This window comes from Clytia hemisphaerica, unplaced genomic scaffold (genome assembly GCF_902728285.1).
Source record: "Clytia hemisphaerica strain Z4C2 unplaced genomic scaffold, Clytia hemisphaerica genome assembly, whole genome shotgun sequence".
NCBI lineage: Eukaryota > Metazoa > Cnidaria > Hydrozoa > Leptothecata > Clytiidae > Clytia > Clytia hemisphaerica.
Genome location: NW_027104087.1, coordinates 58,884 through 78,640, shown reverse-complemented (window position 1 = coordinate 78,640; position 19,757 = coordinate 58,884). Strand labels below are relative to the sequence as shown.

The window sequence follows — 19,757 nt, the reverse complement described above, 5'->3', positions numbered from 1 at the left end:
AATTGCTCAAAATAGGACAGATTTAGGTCTGTCATTCGCCGATATTAGTTCTCGCCCAATTTAAAAGTCTGACCATTTGCTAAAGTATACTCCAATATTCGCCAATAATAAAACTTTTCAAGATTTTTACTGGTCGCAAAAATTAGTTGTCACTAAAAGAAGTTCCTTTGATGTAGAAAGAAATACAATGAAGACAAAAATTACATTTCAAAACAAATTTTAAAGTCGCAAATCGGTTTTTCTTTATAAAATAAAATCAAAACTATTAAAAAAAAGAGTTCACTTTTAATTAAGATGTTACTAATGAAATATATACAAGTCACATTTTTATCATCAACCCAGCAGCAGTCATTCCACTTTGATTTATTCACCAGCTGGAGATTTGGATCGACTCCTTGATTTGGAGCGACTTCGGCTTCTGGAACGAGATCGAGATCTTGAACGACCGTTTCGTTCTGGAGTTCGCGAGCGAGATCTAAAACAAACAAAAACTGTTTCACCAGAGACGTGGAAACGAAAATAAATGATATCTTGTATCAACTCTCAAGTGATCGTAGGGTTAGGGTAAGATAAAGCCAAGGCTTCCTTGATACACTAATTCCAAAAGTGGATTGAGTTTTAATGAGCCAGATCATTTGTATTTTTTTGAAGCAATGCTTTTATCCATCAAAAGAGTGCTTAACCAACCGAAGTTAGAAGCGTTATATCGTAGTTGAAGCAATGAAAATTATTGTTTCAATACTGGCAGTTTCATGTTTTTACAAACAATTCTCAGTTGAAAATAATTTTTTTTAAACTAGAGTTCCGTTGCTCTTACAAAGAATTGTACATATACTCTAGGGACTGAGTTAGGTCTCGTATGCAGATCGGCGTATAGTTATTTTTTCTTTTGATCATGAAAGTATAGTCCTTGAACAATCAGAAAACGTGTGGCGTTATTTGGATCAGGCACAAATTTCCATAATTTTAGATTTTCAACCCTTTTTAGCCCTCTTACTTGAAAAATTTTTTTAACTTTAAACATAGACATATTATATACCAATCGATCACAAATTTTATGCTTATTAAGAAAAATGTCAGAACCATGGTCTGAAAATTTCGTTATCTGGCTGATATGAAGCACTTTCGATTTTGATTTTTTATATGACTACTTTTGGTTCCAAATTTGCGTGGCTGTAACATTTGATTGGCTTACTTGATTTACTTGAAATTTTCGGAGGGTCTTGCCTACCGTTCAAATAATAAAATTCAGGAAAATTTATTTTTCTACATGAATTTCGAAATCCATAATGGCGGATTTAAAACTTTCTTTCGTCACACGAGCTCTTAGGCTCTGCTAGCCTAAGAAAAATATTTTTTTTAAAAGGGTTGAAAATCTAAAATCCACCATTATGGAAATTTGTGCCTGATCCAAATAACGCCACACACGTTTTCTGACTCTTCAAGGACTATACTTTCATGGTAAAAAAAAAAATTACTATACGCCGATGAGCATACGAGACCTAACTCAGCCCCTAGAGTAATATTCAAGAATGTCATTTGGTCTTATCAAAACCGAACAAAATTGCTGTCATACAGCTTAGGAAGAAAAGAGATCGAGTTTAAAGCCCCAAAAGGCTAGCGAAAAATCTTCAACCTTTCTCAAGCAAGAAAAAGTGAAGCCTTAATATTTAGAAATTTTGTTTGAAATACACTCGGTTCACGTGTTTTGAATGGGAATAAGTGGCTTCATTTCCGATCCAGGAGAATCGGATCTAGAACCTCAGATGTTTTGAAATCAATGGGGAAAAAGGGTTGATGTTCGCTTACCTGCTTTTGGATCTTGAACGAGATCGCGAATTCTTTCGTGGTGAGCGGCTGCGAGAACGACTTCTTGATCGGCTACGGGAACGGCTTTTTGATCGTGATCGTCTGGAGCGAGATCTAGAAAGCAAAAATTTACAATACTCAGAGCTCACCCTTTAACTGAAGTCCAGGTTAAAAGTTTGCTTTAAATGACGTGTCATATACTAACAGGGAATAAATTAATGCGAATTTGGCCCTTTTTCGCAGAATTAAATTCCGTAAAACTTGAAAAATGTCGGTCGTCTGCATTTTCTTTTTCTAAGATACATTACTAGATGATGACGATAGTACAGAAATTAGCTAAGAAATGCAGACAAACACAGCTGATTTTCAGAAACATTCGAGGTTCTCAATGACAATGAATACGAAAAAGATGAATAAACAGTTTTTACACGTTTTGTCTGTAGTTCGTTTAAGAATAATTTCAAACGTTATTTCGCATTTCGTTATTTCCGTCCCCCGCTAATCAATTTTCAAAAATTGTCCACCTAGGACATTTTTATTCCGACCCCCCGGCTATTAGGTACCCGAGAGTAGTTAATTCCGCAAAATCTCTAAAATTGGCCAATTCGCATTAATTTATTCTGCAAAAAATAAAATTTTTTGGGTTCGTTCGTATTATAGACAGGTACGAGCCGGGAAGTATCTTATCCATTTGGTGGACTAACTTTCTTGGGGTTTTTCTTGTTCCTTATGGTAATAAGAATATTTTAAGCTTCTGGGCCACCTGGATTTCTCACCTGGGTATCCATAATGGCGGGTTTTTGGTCATGTGACCCCCGTAGGCAAAACTGAAAATTCTTCCAACCCAAATATAGGCATATCATATATCAATCGATCGGAAATTTGATACTGATTAATTTTGAGATAGAAAGTTGGGTCTGAAAACTTTCCTATCTCGAGATATGAACCACTTTCGTTTTCTCAGGTTTGGCTGCAGTTGTAGGCGGGCTTTCATGGAGGCAATTCCTTTAGTCATATCTCAAGAAATATGCTTTTAAACATATCAAAACTTTATGTGGCCCTAGAAAAGGCATTAAAAATTGTTTGTGCAAATTTTCAAAAATTTTGCAGTAAAAATGTGTATTTTACAGACCAGAGTACAATTTCCTTACTTTACCTTTTTCTCTCAAAATTGACCTTTGTCTGAAATGAATTAGTGAAATGATGCTTAATAAGGTTTAGAACCACTCGATTCTTCATATTATACTCAGAGAGGTACCTGGGAATATATAAGGGCTAAATGTGTCTGGTCAGCACTTTATAAGCATGTTTTGTTGGTAAGATTTTATCTAAAAAACGGCGAAACTTCCAAGCTATTACTCGAAGATTTGACAAAGTCTCTCATTTTATCTCGACATTAAACAAAGTTAAACCTTATTCTTTAGTTTGACACATGCAAAGAATCAAGAATACATTTAAATCGCTGTGTGTATTTTACAGACCAGAATTAAGTGCTTCTAAAATGTTTAGACTTACCACGGAAAAACCTGAGCTGGAGAATTTTACTGAGTAAAATCCGTCAAGATCCTCTAATTCCTATATCTCTATTATTCATGCATGTAACGAGAAATCTGTGTAGCCTGTCTTTGAGACTTCGAGAAGTGCTTAGAACTTCCAGAATTGCGTAGCTACATAAGCATAAAATTTTGATGAAATTAGTCTTGCTTTGAGATCACTAAGCTTGGATAGCTTTGTATGCGCCAGACGTCAGACTTTGAATTATTTTCCTAAAAAAGAAGAAAGCCCCAAAGTTTTTATTTCTTGCAAGCTTGCTAGACACTAGCACAGATTTGTCGCACAGTCGCTGAACGGCCTGTAGAGTTTCTGTCCACCCTACGACCATCACATGGTATGGGTTACTTACTTACTTACTTACTGCACGATTTAACGTCCGTGGTTCCCAGCATCTGGGGTTGGACGCCTTCCTCTAATGATTGAACGCCAGGCTGCACGATCATTAGTCATGTCGACAGTTGCATTAGCAGATTTGAGGTCGTCTTTTATATTGTCCATCCATCGTTTTTTGGTCTGCCCAAATATTTACCTTCCACGACATGGGAAAAGATTTTCTTTTGCCAACAATCTTCATCCATACGTTGGACATGGCCAAACCAGCGTAGCCTACCTTGGCGTAGCAAAATGTCAATTGAATCAACGCCAAGCCTACCCCTAAGAGCAGTCATAGAGATTCTTTCTGACAAACGTGTTGAACAGATCCACCTGACCATAGCATTATCATTGCGAATAAGCCTGTTACAATCATCCACAGTTACAGCCCAAGTTGAGCTCGCATGCAACATGACACCTCTCACAGCCGATGAGAATACACGACCACGACACTTGATGGGAATACTTTTATTTGTTAAAATGGGAAGTAACTCCCTGAATTTCTTCCATGCTGATTTGATACGCGAAGTAAATGGCATCAAAACAGTCACCATTGTTACCAAACATAAAAAGTCTGAACAACTTCAAGATTAGAACCATCTATAGCAAAAATACTAGGTGGAGGTACAACAACAGGATTTAAACAGGCTGGACAAACATAATTCAAGTCTTCCTTCAGGCGACCTTTTATCCCGGAGCAGCGTTTGTGTATGTAGCATTGACACCTGCTACATAGAATAGAGTTGCTTCCTACACCCTTATAACAAACACCACCAAGGTTGGTCCTAGCAAAGTAGCATTTACTTTTCATTAAGTGAAACACAGCACCGAGTTGGAGTTAGTCCTGATCTCCTAGACGACGGTCAATACTCGGTACACTACTGCGCCTTCACATGGGATAAATCATAACTGGGCGTCTATCTTCCATTGTGTCTTTGAAGCGAGCTTCGTTGCCGCCTGTATTTTAAAATTGGTATAAAAAATCCGTTGATATTCCGTCACGATGCTATTTCTTTGAATTACTTAGGTAAAATGATTAATAAATAGCTTGAAAGTTTGAAAATCTATATATTAATATGCTAAAACGTGTGTGTTTACAACGTTTTATAAAAAGTTTTCGAAAATCTAACAAAGCTCTACAAAGCCTCCTCTTCATGGCGTTGAACTTTTTTCTCCTTTCTTTTATAAAATCGAAATCTTATCATCAATCAGTAGCAATCTTTTTTCCGTTGGGTTTTTTTTTAGATGTATAGTGATTTGCTGGATTGGGACACGCAGCGTGCGACGCTGCGCATACGGCTAGTTACTCTTAAGTCACAAAATAATTATTTTCAAATTTTTTTATACGCTGAAATGGAGAATTTCAACTGTGTGTATACTTTTGAATCACTTTTGTCATTCAAATTAGTTTTTTTATTGACTTGAAAAAAAAGTATGGTAAAGTTGTGAGCCTGTGTCATAATATCATAATTTGAATCCTATACTCTTAATCCTATATACTCGATATTATTTCATCGGAGTTTTGAAAAATGACGATGATTTCGCATCTGTTATCTTTGATATGATATAGATAAAAGACTGGAGAAGAGTAGAACAACAGAGACTTTGTGTAAGTTTTGACGTTGTTAGCAAGGTATTCCCAAGGTAGATAATCAAAACCTATTGTTTCATTTTATGTTTTAACGAGGCGGCAACGAAGCTAGCAGTGCTTACGAAGGAGAAGGATGTCCAGTCGTTTGTTCATGTTCTGACAAAGCCACAGAGACCAGATGATTCTAAAACTTTAAAAACTCATGAGGGGAAAGAAAAATGGGATCACCATCAGCAAGCCATGTCCGAAGCAAATAAGAATTTTAAAATCAAGATTTCTTAATATTATACTTAGATTTTTGTAAGAAAACGGAGATATTTTGGACAGCTTAAAGCATTATTTTATATGGCAATAACTTCTTTAAAGCGCTTTTAGTTAAAATTCCTACAGTCTGGCTTCTTCAACTAGCTGAAGGCGTTGTGTTGCATTCATGTAGTTAAAGCGGATATACAATGATGCATTGGACCATTATAATACGCCTCTTATAATTGTAACAGTAACCAGAATAGCCCCAAGCAGGTTCACAAATATGGCTCCATCACTAGGCTTCCTACAATGGCCTAGGATTATCGCCTCTCGAAGCCATATTATGCCGACGTTTTTTGGCCCTACAGACAACACAGATTCTAAGCCCTCTAAATCTCGTTTCATGTATGAACAATAAAGATAAAGGAATTGGCCAATTTTGACGGATTAACTCAGTAAATTCTCAAGTTCGGGTATTTCTGTAGTAATCCAAAGCGTTTTAGAACAAGACAAGCTCCTAGAAGCACTTAAATCTGGTCTGTAAAATACACACTGTAACGATTTACATTATTCATAATTCTTTGCATTAGTCAATCTAAAGAACAGAAGGTTCTCGTTTAATGTTGAGATGCAATGAGAAAATATTTCATTAATTATTTGGAAATTTCACAGTTTTCGGGATCATGTCTTACCGTAAATCATACTTATAAAGTGCTGACCGGACACATTTAGCCCTTACTTGTTGCTAAGTACCCCTCTGAGTGAGATTACGAAGAAGTGATTGGTTCTAAACCCTATTGGGAAACATTTCACTCATTCATTTCAGACAAAAAGGCCAATTTTGAGAAAAAAAGATCTTTTTTCGACGGTAAGGAAATTGTACTCTGGTCTGTAAAATACACATTTTTACTGCAAAATTTTGATAAAGTTTTGATATGTTTAAAGGCATATTTCTTGAGATATGACTAAAAGAATTGCCTCACTCCATGAAAGCCCGCCTACAACTGCAGCCAAACCTGAGAAAACGAAAGTGGTTCATATCTCGAGATAGGAAAGTTTTCAGACCCAACTTTCTATCTCAAAATTAATCAGTATCAAATTTCCGATCGATTGATATATGATATGCCTATATTTGGGTTGGAAGAATTTTCAGTTTTGCCTACGGGGGTCACATGACCAAAAATCCGCCATTATGGATACCCAGGTGACAAATCCAGGTGGCCCAGAAGCTTAAAATATTCTTATTACCATAAGGAACAAGAAAAACCCCAAGAAAGTTAGTCCACCAAATGGATAAGATACTTCCCGGCTCGTACCTGTATATTAATTTATTCAGATTTATTCCGCATCAATTTATTCTAGAATTAGTTCATTTCCTTAAGGAAGAAAAATCACTTAAACTCATTTCTTTGAAACAAGGTTAACAAAATTTCAGACTGCAAAAACTCTGTAGAGATCAACAGTCAACAAAAGAGATGTAGCAAGTTAGAAATTAAAAGCTTACCTTGACCTACTTCTTGATCGAGATCTTGATCTCCTTAGGATGAAAAACGTTAACTCGTTTTAACGTGGAGTAAAATCTACACTCTCGATTATTTTTTATCTAGAATGGCTATGACCATCGAAATTAGTAGAATGTACGAAATTTGTCAGATACAAGGAAAATTACGATATCATTTTTATGAAAATCAGTTTGTCATTTAAAGGAAAGCTAACCTGGATCGACTTCTGGAACGTGATCGGCTTCTGCTACGAGAGCGACGACGGGATCGTGAACGACTTCGTGATTTTGATCTTGATTCCTAAAAGAAAATCATTGGTTTAAAAAATATTTAAAATTTAGCACATAACAATCTGAAGTCAAGAACAATGATAAGAATTATTCAGGCCAATGAAATTTACAGAACCAAACAACTTTATTGCTACAGCACAAAGTTCAAAAGAACTAAGTAAAAGATACTTACGTCAATAAGTTTGATACGTTTTCCATTGAGTTCTGCATCATCCATTTTGCGCATCACATTTCGAAGATCCTCACTTGATGCAAGGCAAACACAACTAAAAAAACAACAAGCAGCATGTTGAATGGACCTACCTAATGATTAACATCAGATGAAAATATTTTCTTATTTGGTTAAAGGAAATTTCCCCAAAATACGAAAATCTGTCTTTTAAGGCGAATAAGAATTTTCCAGGAAAAACCACTTCAGCCATTCTTTAGAGAATCTTGCCCTCCATCTTTGTACAAAATCAGAAAAAAGTAATGACAGGATTTCACACAAAGTCCAAAAAACCCTATTTTTAAGCAGTTTTTGGCCCAAATTTGCCCAAATATATATTTTTTCGAAAATCGGGCTCCGTCACAGCTGGTCACAGTTTAGGCATTGACATTTTGCATCATTGTGCAAATCAGAAAAAAATAATGAGTCAACATTGAGAAAAGCTATATTTTCTTATTTGGTTAAAGGGAATTTCCCCAAAATACGAAAATCTGTTTTTTAAGGCGGATAAGAATTTTCCAGGAAAAACCACTTCAGCCATTCTTTAGAGAATCTTGCCCTCCATCTTTGTACAAAAAATCAGAAAAAAGTAATGACAGGATTTTGCGCAAAGTCCAAAAAACCCTATTTTTAGGTAGTTTTTCGCCCAAATTTGCCCAAATAAATTTTTTCTAAAAAATTGGGGTCCGTCACGTTCTAGGCATTGCCATTTTGCATAATTGGGCAAAAAATCAGAAAAAAGTAATGAGCCAATCCTGAGAAAAGCTGGTAACAAACGAACGAACGAACGAACGGACGAACGGACATGGGTTAATTTATAGAACCTCCACCGGGGTAACCGGAGGTAGGTCCAAAAAGACAATAGGCTACTGAAAGTTGTTGAAGAATATAATCCATAAGATTCATACATATTTAAAAGGTAAATGCATGTAAATAAAAGAGCTGCAAAAATTGAAATCAACGTGTGGCAAGGCAAGAAAGACGTGAATCTGATTACTTTAATATACTCTTGGGCATTCCCAAGGGCTTCTTTAAGCAAAAAAAAGACCAATAGATGTATTTGTATTGTACTGGATGGGGAACACTTACTAAGAGTAAATATTTGTGAAATGAGAAGCACCGAAAATATACTACTTACGCTACTCCCCTTTCTTTTTTGTGAGCATCAGCATATGTAACTTCAGCATGAGGACGGATGTAATCTTTCAAATCCTGCCATGATAATTCAAAAAATAGACTAAAATTTCTAGCTAATACTAATGAGAAAACATCTTCTAGAACTTGGAGTGATCATCTAATCATCTAAAATGTTGTTGTTCAATTCTTTCTTAGCCTTCCCTAATTGTTGAGTATTGTGAACATCTCATCTCTGCCTTGTTTGTAAAGTCTTGACTGAGTGAGTGTGTACACATCTCTCAAACTGTTGATTTTTTGAAAGCCTCTCAGCACAGCTCAGCCTGCATTTTTCACAAAATTCAATTGAGAAATGTATTGAGCGAGATTTGAAAACATCATTCAACATCAGTGAGTGATGAGTGTTGTCAATTTGCTTGAGTGAAGTGAGAATCAAAATTGATTCGACATCTAACATCAGAACAATTTCATTCACATCTTAGTGATGATGTTGAGCTCATTTCACTTCATCATCAAGAGCTGTGCTTTCTGAAATTAGGGCAAATAGAGGCATTAGATATACTTCAATTTCAACAATCAACCTTTGCTGAAGATCATTTAGAAAAAATACAAATTTGATAAAAATACATCATACCTGCCAGCTAACTCTTGAAGACACATTTTCAATACGAAGTTGATATCTGGTGCGAACAGGTGGTCCGTATCTAAAACAATTTCAAAGAATTGGGTTAGAAAAAGAACTTCTTCAATAAATTCAAAGGCCTTTGTGCTTTCGATTATTGGGAACAATTGAAAATTTTGAAAATGTATTCTCTACAAAGGAGGAGGGAGTGATACAGAATTATTATATTTGTTCGATACTCAAACAAAGTAGCTTTTGCAAATTTATTTGTGAGAGCTTAGCTGTACAGGGTCCAAAACTCTTAACAACACTATTCCCTCTGACATACGAAATATCACTGGCTGTTCAAAAGATTCATTCAAGAAACAGCTCTGTAAATATCTGTGCTCTATACCCGACGAACCTCGCACTATGTCACAACAAACAAGATTGGCTGAATCAAATGCTCTTTTCGATAAAATTACACGTGTTGGGCACAATGAGCTGGACAGATGAATATCATCAAATCAAACTGAAGTATACTGAAGTAAATAATACTTAGACAAAAAACATTAATTTTGTTTCCAGTAATGTAGTTGATGAAAAACAATCTCAACCAGTTTTTAATTTAAATTGTTTGTTTTACATTTTTTTTAATAAATCTATTCTCTTCAAAATCATGAAATTATTCATAATTACATTACTTACTTATCTCTGGCTCTTTGTTTACGATCATCTTGCCCATAACCTCCTCTTCCTCTCCTGCTGCTTTCACCACCATATTTGAATGGCACACCACCACTTCCACGTTCTGTACCTCTAGCATGTTCCAAAATTACTCTGAAATGTTTTAGATAAGTTTCAATGTTTTGAATTGGCTAACTTGAGAATCATTACAATTATTTTAGGAAATGGAGCAAGTTTTACATGTACATCGTCATCTACAGCAGAGTGCAAACTATTTTTAGCATTCAAATAGCTTAACTATATTGACATTACTTTATCACTTCAATACAAGGGTATTTTACATTTTTCTCACGCATTATGCAAACTTATGTTTTAGATACCATCGACGAGAAGGATTTTCCTTATATTTTCAGGCTTTTAGGGTTTGATAGCTGTATAAAACAGCAATAAATAATTAGGACTATTTTGAACTTTTACATACCTGTCACCAAACAATTCTTTTCCATTCAAATCATACACAGCATCATCTGCATCTTTGTAATCATCAAAGTCCTAGGATTGAGTAAGAAGGATGTTTTGCGTAAATACTTTAGAAAAGTGTTCAATAATAAGTTTAAACAAGCTACGTACAGAACGGACCTACCTAAAAATTAGTGGATAAGGAAATACAGAAAACAAATAAAACAAATTCAAGGAACTTTCCAATCATATATATTTCAAAAAAGTTGGTTGAAAGTTGGTTTTGTTAAGAGTTATTCTGGGCTGTAAAATACCCAAATCTGGTTACTGGATCAAAAATCATTTTCATTGGAAAACAGTACTTTTTTATCATCATCTAAACTACAGCCCAGAAAAATTGCACTTAAGAAAATTTTTGACTTAATTTTTCTCAAAAACGTTTTATAGATCAGGTGAGTTTAATTGTTGTTCCTGAAACTATAGGCTGACCTTCACTATAAGAGACAATTAACAGTCACAACTCTTGAATAATCAAGGAAAATATCGCACTTTTTGAGTAAAAATTAAAAATAGAAGTAAAATTTTGTCTATAAAATTTCCTAAAAAGCCAGCAAAAACTACTGTAGTGCATCTTCACCAAAATGTGAAATAGTAAACGCCGGAGCAAACCGAACAACAATTCATCTAATATGCCTTTTTTGCTGATGTTGGATGAAATGTTGGACTGGTTTGCGTCAATTCAAATTTTTGGAAAAAAATGAAAATTCAAAAAAAGAAAAAAATCCTGTTGGACAGTGTTGGATCAAGTTTGATCGCCATCAAACATTTCATCAAACATTTGCGGCGAGGTCAAAGAAGCTCTCTCATTGAATTGTGTAATTTTTCGTGTTGGATTGGTTTGGTGGTACCGTAGAATCGTCTAATATTGACATGCGTCTTGTTATTTTGACATAGCTGTAGGCTGGTTTTCAAAATAAAAAATCACACATAAACAAATATATACTAAAGTTATCAATCAATCACTAAATTGTACTTTAACGATGTAGTCACTAAAAAACTAATAAGCATGCTTTCAACAAAGCTACCCAAATCAAAACAACATTTTGCACGCGAAGGATTTTTTAGTAGACCTTTTTACTGTGAACCGAAAATACTAAAAAGAACCCAGTTTCCTTTTGAATTTTATGTGAGCGCCATTCATACGCCATACCATATCCATCACACGGCGTGCGTGTGTTTTTGATAAATAAGGAAGGGGAAACCAGGCTAAGCGCGCAAATTATTTTTATCACGTGACTTAAAGCGTAATAAATTTGTAAATTTTTAATGATGGACATGAGTAAGTTACAAAAAAGTTTGCATGTGTTTCGTGTGTTGTGTAAAATTGCTTATAATTTGGCTGCTTTTTTAATTGAAAGGATTGCAATGTTTACTGAACTTCTAGTTTGATGGATGAACTTGTTTGATAAGGATGTTACCAAAAGTTTGATTTGATTATTTTAGAGAACCGGTGTCGACTTTAAAGGAGGGGTGTCGATATTGGACGATTCTACGGTACTTTTTTTCTTTACTTTTTGAATTTTCATTTTTTTTCCAAGTCATGTCGGATGAAATGTTGCATCGGTTTGCCCCGGCCTTGATTTTTGCTTCATCCAATGCAAGTTTTTCCATCGAACATTTCATCCAACATTGGAAAATCATGTTGGATGAAATATTGGACTGGTTTGCACTGGCCTTAATAAAAAGACACAAAAAGGTTGAATTTATAGATAAAATGGACATAAAATTCTTACAACCTTGAAAAAACTACCAAAATTTTTAGAATTTGGCAGCCTGCAAAGCAATGAAAAAAAATATACTACCAAAATCAATTTTTGGATATTCAGGGTTGGTAGTCAAAAAGAGTACTTTCTCTAGTGTTTTTCCACTAAAAATGCTGTTTTTACCATAATTTATAGCGATTTAGCCTGATAAACAGACATTAAAAGGGCATAAAAATGTCCTGACTAGCTATTAGTGTCTACTAAATATTCAAAAATGGAGGCATGACCCTTTTGGTGCCCAGACAATACAGGGAAAATGTTTAAAGGAACAAAAAAATTTTCTATCTTGAAAAAATCAAACCTTGAAGCCAGATACGGTATGTTAATACGATAAGTTAACCTACAGACAAAGAATTTCTGCTCGACTCATAGTTTGAAAATCCATTTTCTGACATTTTTATTTTGCCGACCGACTGACTGATTTTTTTACCTAAAAACGCCATGAACACCACTTATTTTTTACTGTGGCCATAGAGATTATAATAGCTCTTAACACACAATAGTACAGCAATGAAAATACTCTGGTCGTCTCAACATCAGGGGGGGAAATCATTGAAAATTTACCTATTAGTTTGATGACGTTTGTGGGTTTTCACAGCTTTTACTGAGCGGGTACACAAAGCTTAGGGGCAGGATTTTATTGATACAATATTTCTTTGGGAGCACGGGAAACAATAATTACAAGGTCTGAAAAAAAGGAAAAAATTTCCGGGGGTTTTGTTGTTTGGAAGTGCTTAGGTCAGAATTGCTAGTACTGTAAACCCAGATGACTTCGGCCACCCTCTGTTAACTTCGGCCGACTTTGAAGGGCTGTAACTTTTTATAGAATACACGTTTGGCCACAGTAAGGTCTTTCGGATGGTACAATAGAAAAAACAAGAATATTTATTCCTAGCGAAAATGGGGCAAAAAACGGAAATCTTTGACCGTCTTTTTTGAAACCGTGATTATAAAAGATGATGATGTATAAGAAGTTTCATGCTCGTACGATCAATATTTATTGCAAACGAAAATAAAAAATGGTCAAAAGTGGTCTAAGTCATCTGGACTTACGGTAACAGCTTGTCACTGTGCCGGGTGCATACTCTGCGCCTTGGGCCCCGCAGGGTTGCTAGTCAGGAATTTCAGTCAGGTTAAAAAAGGGGCAATTTTACTCATATTATAATACATTACCCAGTCTTTTTTGTCATTCTATAAGTATTTCCAAATTTTATGTTCTGCTGTGCGAGTGGGAAAACGTAAGATACAAACCTCCGAAATGTGATCCTTATCTCTGATCCCGTCTTTCTCTTTTCTGACTGTCTGAGTTTCTGAGTTTCTCATTTCTGACTGAGTTTTCATACCTGTCAATCATTTGACCATCAATTTCGACCAGTGTAATTTTCGCACCGAGTGGGATTCGAACCACCACCAAAGAAAGACCTTCGGATCCGGAAGCCAGCGCTCTATCCATTGAGCCATCGCCGCACAGCAAAATCACGCAATTCATAACATTTTATACCAAACTGGCAAAATATGTTATTATGTGGGTAAAAGTACCCCTTTTTTAAACCTGACTGAAATTCGAGCCGTTACTAGCAACCCTGCGGGGCCCAAGGCGCCGAGTATGCACCCGGCACAGTGACAAGCCGTTACTAGCAACCCTGACCTAAACAATCCCAAACAGCAAAACCCCCGGAAAATTTAAAATGTCGGAATGAGCAATAGCCGATCACATTTTGGAGGTTTGTCTTTTATGTTTTCCGTGCGAGTGTGGCTCAACGGATAGCGCGCTGGGTTTCTGATCAGAAGCTCTTTCATTTGGTGGGTTCGAACCCCGGTCGGGTCGATAATTCAAGGACAGTTAAAAACACTTTAGAATAGTCAGAAAACATAGTAAATAAGTTAGAAAAGTCACCAGGGGGTCAGAAAGAAGCCTCAGAGAAGATAGGCAGAAATAAAAAGTCGATGTCGGTTTTGAGACCTTGTAATTATTGTTTCCCTGGGAGCACCCATGATATTCTCTTAAAAATGAAGAAAGACTTGATTCATCTTGATTGAGCATCTGTTGATTGTGAAAAATATTGGAAAAGAAACTCACCAAAAATGCGTACCCACTTTTCATCATTATTTCACGAATTTTGCCATATCCTTTGAAGAATCTTTCAACATCTCTTTCTTGACACCTTGAATTTAAACGACCAACGTATAGACGAGGCATTTTGCTTGATTTTGGATGAGGATTTCTAATTTCAGTTCTCTCCTCGAGTCGAGCTTCGATAAAAAGTGTGCTTGAAAAGAAGGTGACCGCGCAAAATCGTGAAAGAAAAGTTTGGAAAACAACGACCGCTCAATAAAAATAATTAACGACCCGATTAATAGTCCACCTTTGAGGCGCCACGATACGCCCTGTACACAAGGGCGTGGAAGGGAGATACCGTGAGTGTTATCACAGCTCGAATAAATATATATGGTTAATATTTTTTCTTTGAAAACTTGGCCTCTGATACTCCGGGTAGAAGGGAGATGCGCTAAAAATCCTGCTGAGTACCACAAACTCGAGTTCAGTCCCTTAAAGTGACTTTCAAATACTGACGGTGTTCACGAAGAGAAAGGATACCATACCAACGTCCGTCAGGTCAGTAAAATATAAAAAAGTTCAGTATATTTCGCAAGCAACCTTTGCTCTCCCAGGGATGGATCTGATGGCTGTGACTCTGGCTTGAACGATTTCTTTTGAAACAAATTATATTCATAAGTCTCAGAAAAATTTTAAAAATTTTTAGGAAATTGTATAATAAGCTGCCTGAGAGAGACACCTGAGAGAGTAGCTAAACGTGAGGCGAATGATAGCATGATGCTCTCAATATTCTTTATCGACTAGTGGTCAGCAGGCCGTCGTCATATTACTTACAGTTACACATCAAAGAATCCGTGAGTATCACAGCTCCAATAGATTATAATATTTTCTCTTTGAAAACTGGCCTCTGATACTCAGGGTAATCAAAGAAATCAATTAAGAATTCGTTAAAATTACCACAAATTTAGAAAGATGACGGATCACTCATTAAAATTCAATGTGGAGGAATGCCTAAGTTTTCCGCAGCCTTTTGTTTAAATCTATAAAAGTCACGGACGCTAATCAGGGGGTAGAATTACTAATATCATATATGCTTCTTTTGACGTATAAATGGCCATGCCTAAAAGGCCCCCAGTTTTCTGCGCCGAACTTATGCCCTTTTTGGACATGCCATAAGTTACATAGGTAAACTATGCTAGACGCCTAATTCAAACATAGTAGAAATAAAGCAAAAAGTAAGGGAAAGAACAAATTTTAATTTATACAAACTAATCCCGTAACAATAATCGTATTATCATACCTTATCGGGGAAAACTTCGTCGGGGAAAATTTTCGTCGGGGAAAATATTCGTCACTTGTCCAAAATTTCGTCACTTTTCCCCGACGAAGTTTTCCCCGATAAGGTATACGCCTTTATTACATGCATTATAGACTCCAGGCAGAAAATGATTTACAGAAATCTAAAACCGCTATCGAAAATCAAAACAATGCAGAGAAAGAGACACGATTTATTACAATTACATAGTTCGTCCGTTCGTCCGTCCGTCCAGACAGTTTAGATTTTAGAGAAAACTAATAGATTATTATGCTCGCGGTATGGTTTGGTTAGTTTCATTTCAACGAGAAAATTCTAGTAAGTTAAGAGAGGGTTGGTGACAAATCATAGGGGCGGTGAAATATGAGCAATATCCCATTATGGAGTGATTGCCGACTGGTGGCACAAATTAATATGAAATAAGGGACGTTGATGGGGAAAATTGCTCCATCGTAATGAACATTTAATTGGTCATAATGTTTATGTTTTTATGTTTTATTCCCTGTAGAGTCTTTTAGTTTTACATGTGTCTCTTTAGTCCTCTTCTTGTTTTCTGTCCCCTTTGTTTTTAGTGCCTTTTGTATTCCCAAATTGCATTTTATATGTCGTTTGTAATTCTTCTAGGGAATTTAGGTTATGTTTATTACTTTAATCGTAGAAATTTTAGCGAGACTAATTGCCACCGCAGGAAGCCTAAAGCTTCCGAGGATGGCATTCATAGCTTCACTCGTGAGGGAAAGTTGGGAAAACATCTCATAATTTTGCGCGCGCGTTTCAGTATTTTAGTTCCGGTTAAATGGTGTACCGGTAACATTCTTAGCTTGACTGTATTTCTATTGTTTTATCATCATTAAAAACACTTTTCCGGATTTGTTTTGATCTGACTACCCATTTTCAAAGAAGCTCTATATGTCTTTTTTTATTACCTCAGGGAGTCGGATTAAGGGAAATTCCTTTTTTGTTGGGAAATTCCCTATTTAAACCACAAGTAGTTATTAACCGCTCTGAGCAACGGAAATTAGAAATTTTTATCCTTTCAAAAACTTGTCGTTTGATTATTACAGTAAAATGGCAGTTTAGTACAGTAGTGTTTAGCATGATATAAATAAACCATTATATACCATCCTTTTGGTAATAAAAGAGATGACAAAAAAACAGATAAATAACTTTATATTATCTATTAGAAGATATCTCTGAGATATAGACACAAATTGCTAATATTTGTGAATAAATTTTGCTTCAGATGAGATGCCATTCTAACAGAAGTAACGGCTATCAGTAACATTTCTTTCCAAATTCAACAACTTATTTGATCGTTCTTCTGCGGTGGCACTTTAATGAAAATTATGGCTAGTTTTAGCGTGTATTAGCGAGTCAGGAAAATCTTGATTCTTTTTGGATTTATTTTAGCGAATCACGATTTCAAAAAATTTCGCGTGGATAAATTTTAGCGAATACTCGTATTACATTAATGACTGAATTCGTTTTCTAGCATTTCTTTGCACTGAAACCCTTCCTATTTATAAAAATGTATCAACGCAATATAACCAGAAATTACGCGCAGATAAATTTTAGCGATCTGTCGATTCGGCGTGTTTTAGCGAGATTTATTTTAGCGAAAATAGGGAAAACTCGCTAAAACGCTAAAATTAGTCTCGCTAAAATTTCTACGATTAAAGTAAGTGTAATTTTGTACATACAATCAAGCTCATAATATTTGAGAAAAAAGGGAAATCCACCGGGAAGTTTTTGAACCACAAGCGATTTGTAAGTGCTCTAAAGTAGGTTGGAAGGGTAGAGTTTTAACTCTGAGTTTTAACATGAGACTTAAGACTTAAATAGTCCAATAAGACTCAGAATATAGCCTGGAAGTCTGCCAACCCCTCCCAAATTGAAATATTCGATTAAATTAAAAAGATAGCCAAAAATCGACTTTCTCGCCAGAACTTTAAATCTTGAAAAACGTTAAAATAACCAAAATTCTCAATATATCATGACCTTAATTGTAGAAATCAGTTCAACACTGATGAGAGACGTGAGTGAGTGTTTTGTATGTGAGAGGTGCGTTTTACTAAAGTTTAATTAACTGTGCCGTCGTCTTATTTCGATGTTTTTTGGCTTTGTATAGCATTTTAGGATTGTTCAAGAATTGGTGTTTGCCTTTCACATTTTCTGTTGTCCGTTTTCTGTTTGGTTTCCTTAAGTTAGGTTCTTTTTTGTCCATTGAAACTGAGATATTTCGACCAGTCAAATTATTTAAAATATCTTCCTCCTCCACTCACAAGAGGTTGGCGGTTTGAATCAGATGCGATAGTCGAGACTGCTTTTGCTATGTAAACAATCGGAATGTAGTCTTAGATGACTTTCTATCCACTTAAAATATAAGATCGATGGATTCCTTTTAAAAGATCTGCACTTATTGTAATTTCCATCTCGCAATATATTTGATTAAAATTCGATTTCTGAATAAACAGACAAGAAAATGAAAATATTCCGTGTTTTAAGAAAATACACAAAACTTTTCAATAAAGAAAACACAATCTACATACCACAACATGATATTGCGTGTTGTCAAACCTTGATGGATGACGAGTAGAACTGAAGTGCGTATTTTTAGACAAGTTTAAACTTCGATTTTAGGAGGATAAAAGCCGTAGGCGACATGGCATTTCCAAAGGACCTCAAATTTCAAGCAGTAAGGCTAGAGACAAGAGGGGCGTGGGTGAGCATAAGTGTTATGACAGATCGTAAAGTTTGTAAATTTTGTTTTTGTTTTCGTCTTTGGACAGTCAAAACATACTAGCAGCTTGATTTTGAATGTTGTCTACTGAAATATTGTTGGAGGCTTATTCATAGTAGAAGACCAAAATACCGTGACCATCACAGTTTACTTTTCTTTAATCTGTTGTATTTTGAGATAGCTCTCTTTTTGTGTCTTTTCTACGTTTGTTTGGATCATAAGATTCATGTATTTGTTACATGATACTTTTCGGGACAAGCTGGAGTTTTTACAAGCTCTTATTTGATTTGCTTGGTTGTTAAGATGTAATAAAAGAATCTTATTACTTTTTCTAAAGAACGCGTCATCTTTATCACTTTAAATGACCAATTAATGAAGTATCTTGTAAAAACTCTAGCTCATCCCTATTTTTCTACACCATGGCAGTAATCATTTTTATGGTTAAGCAAGCTTTTGCGATAGATATTTTTGCATCTTTCCACCCTTTAAATTGAATAGAAAAAATAGCATGTACAGACGTACGATTCCTATGAAATAAACTAATAGGGAGGGCTTCATCGAAAATCCAGATGATTTCCATGGTTCATTGATTGCACAATATTCGTGGTACATTGTAATTCTCAAGGTAGGACCAAACCTCCAAACTCTGTGTATGGGCGTATATGGGTGATTAGAAACATCTACCCAGCTGGCACATAACGTCATTACAACGTCCATACGATGTTCTCAAACGTTCATTCAACGTTAGATCAACATCAAAACAACATAATATACGGCTGGGTAGAAAAGCTTATCCTCGTAACATTGTTTAACAATTTTACTATTAATTTATAGAAGTGTATTTCTCAGGTCTATTGACCTCTATGAAACAATCTTACATCTTTACAATTTATAGATCTTATGGTTCCATTTGTTTGTCAATTCTAGTTTGAATTTCCCTACGGACGGTGCATTTACAACATTGGTTGCCAAACCGCTCCAAGTATCAATGCTCCTATAGTAAAGTGAATTCGTTTGGTATCCTCTAATGCCGTCTTCAGCGAAATTCCTCTTTAATTCGAGATTGTGCTTACGTTGAGGTCGATATTTCGAAGAACGAGTTTCTGACATAGGGAAGATTTATCATAGACATTAAGATGTTTATATACTTCCACCATGTCCCCGATTTTATGCCGGATCTTCAGGCTGGGTAGATTCATGACTTGTAAACGTTCTTCATATGAATGGTTTCTATAACCACCGACAAGTCTTGTGGCTCTACGTTGGACACTTTCAATTGCATCAGAGTGTTTGATCAGCCGTGGACACCAAACTGCTTGCGCGTACTCAAGGTGAGGTCTCACAAATGCAATGAAAAGTGTGCGGAG

General features: G+C 35.7%; 1 protein-coding gene across 2 annotated transcripts; it reads right to left on the bottom strand.

Moving 5' to 3' along the window:
• Window positions 1-200: 200 nt before the first annotated feature.
• LOC136812661 (serine-arginine protein 55-like) lies at window positions 201-14,569 on the bottom strand. Of its 2 annotated transcripts, XM_067069186.1 has the most exons (10): window positions 14,357-14,569; window positions 10,476-10,546; window positions 10,016-10,147; window positions 9,341-9,410; window positions 8,711-8,784; window positions 7,537-7,630; window positions 7,289-7,374; window positions 7,077-7,109; window positions 1,810-1,923; window positions 201-475 (listed from the first exon to the last, which is right to left on the bottom strand). In XM_067069186.1, the coding sequence occupies exons 1-10, from the start codon at window positions 14,474-14,476 to the stop codon at window positions 364-366; spliced, it is 906 nt and encodes a 301-aa protein (XP_066925287.1). In that variant the 5' UTR covers window positions 14,477-14,569; the 3' UTR covers window positions 201-363. The 2 variants fall into 2 exon arrangements, with proteins under 2 accessions (XP_066925287.1, XP_066925288.1); XM_067069187.1 differs by lacking the exon at window positions 7,077-7,109.
• Window positions 14,570-19,757: the final 5,188 nt, after the last annotated feature.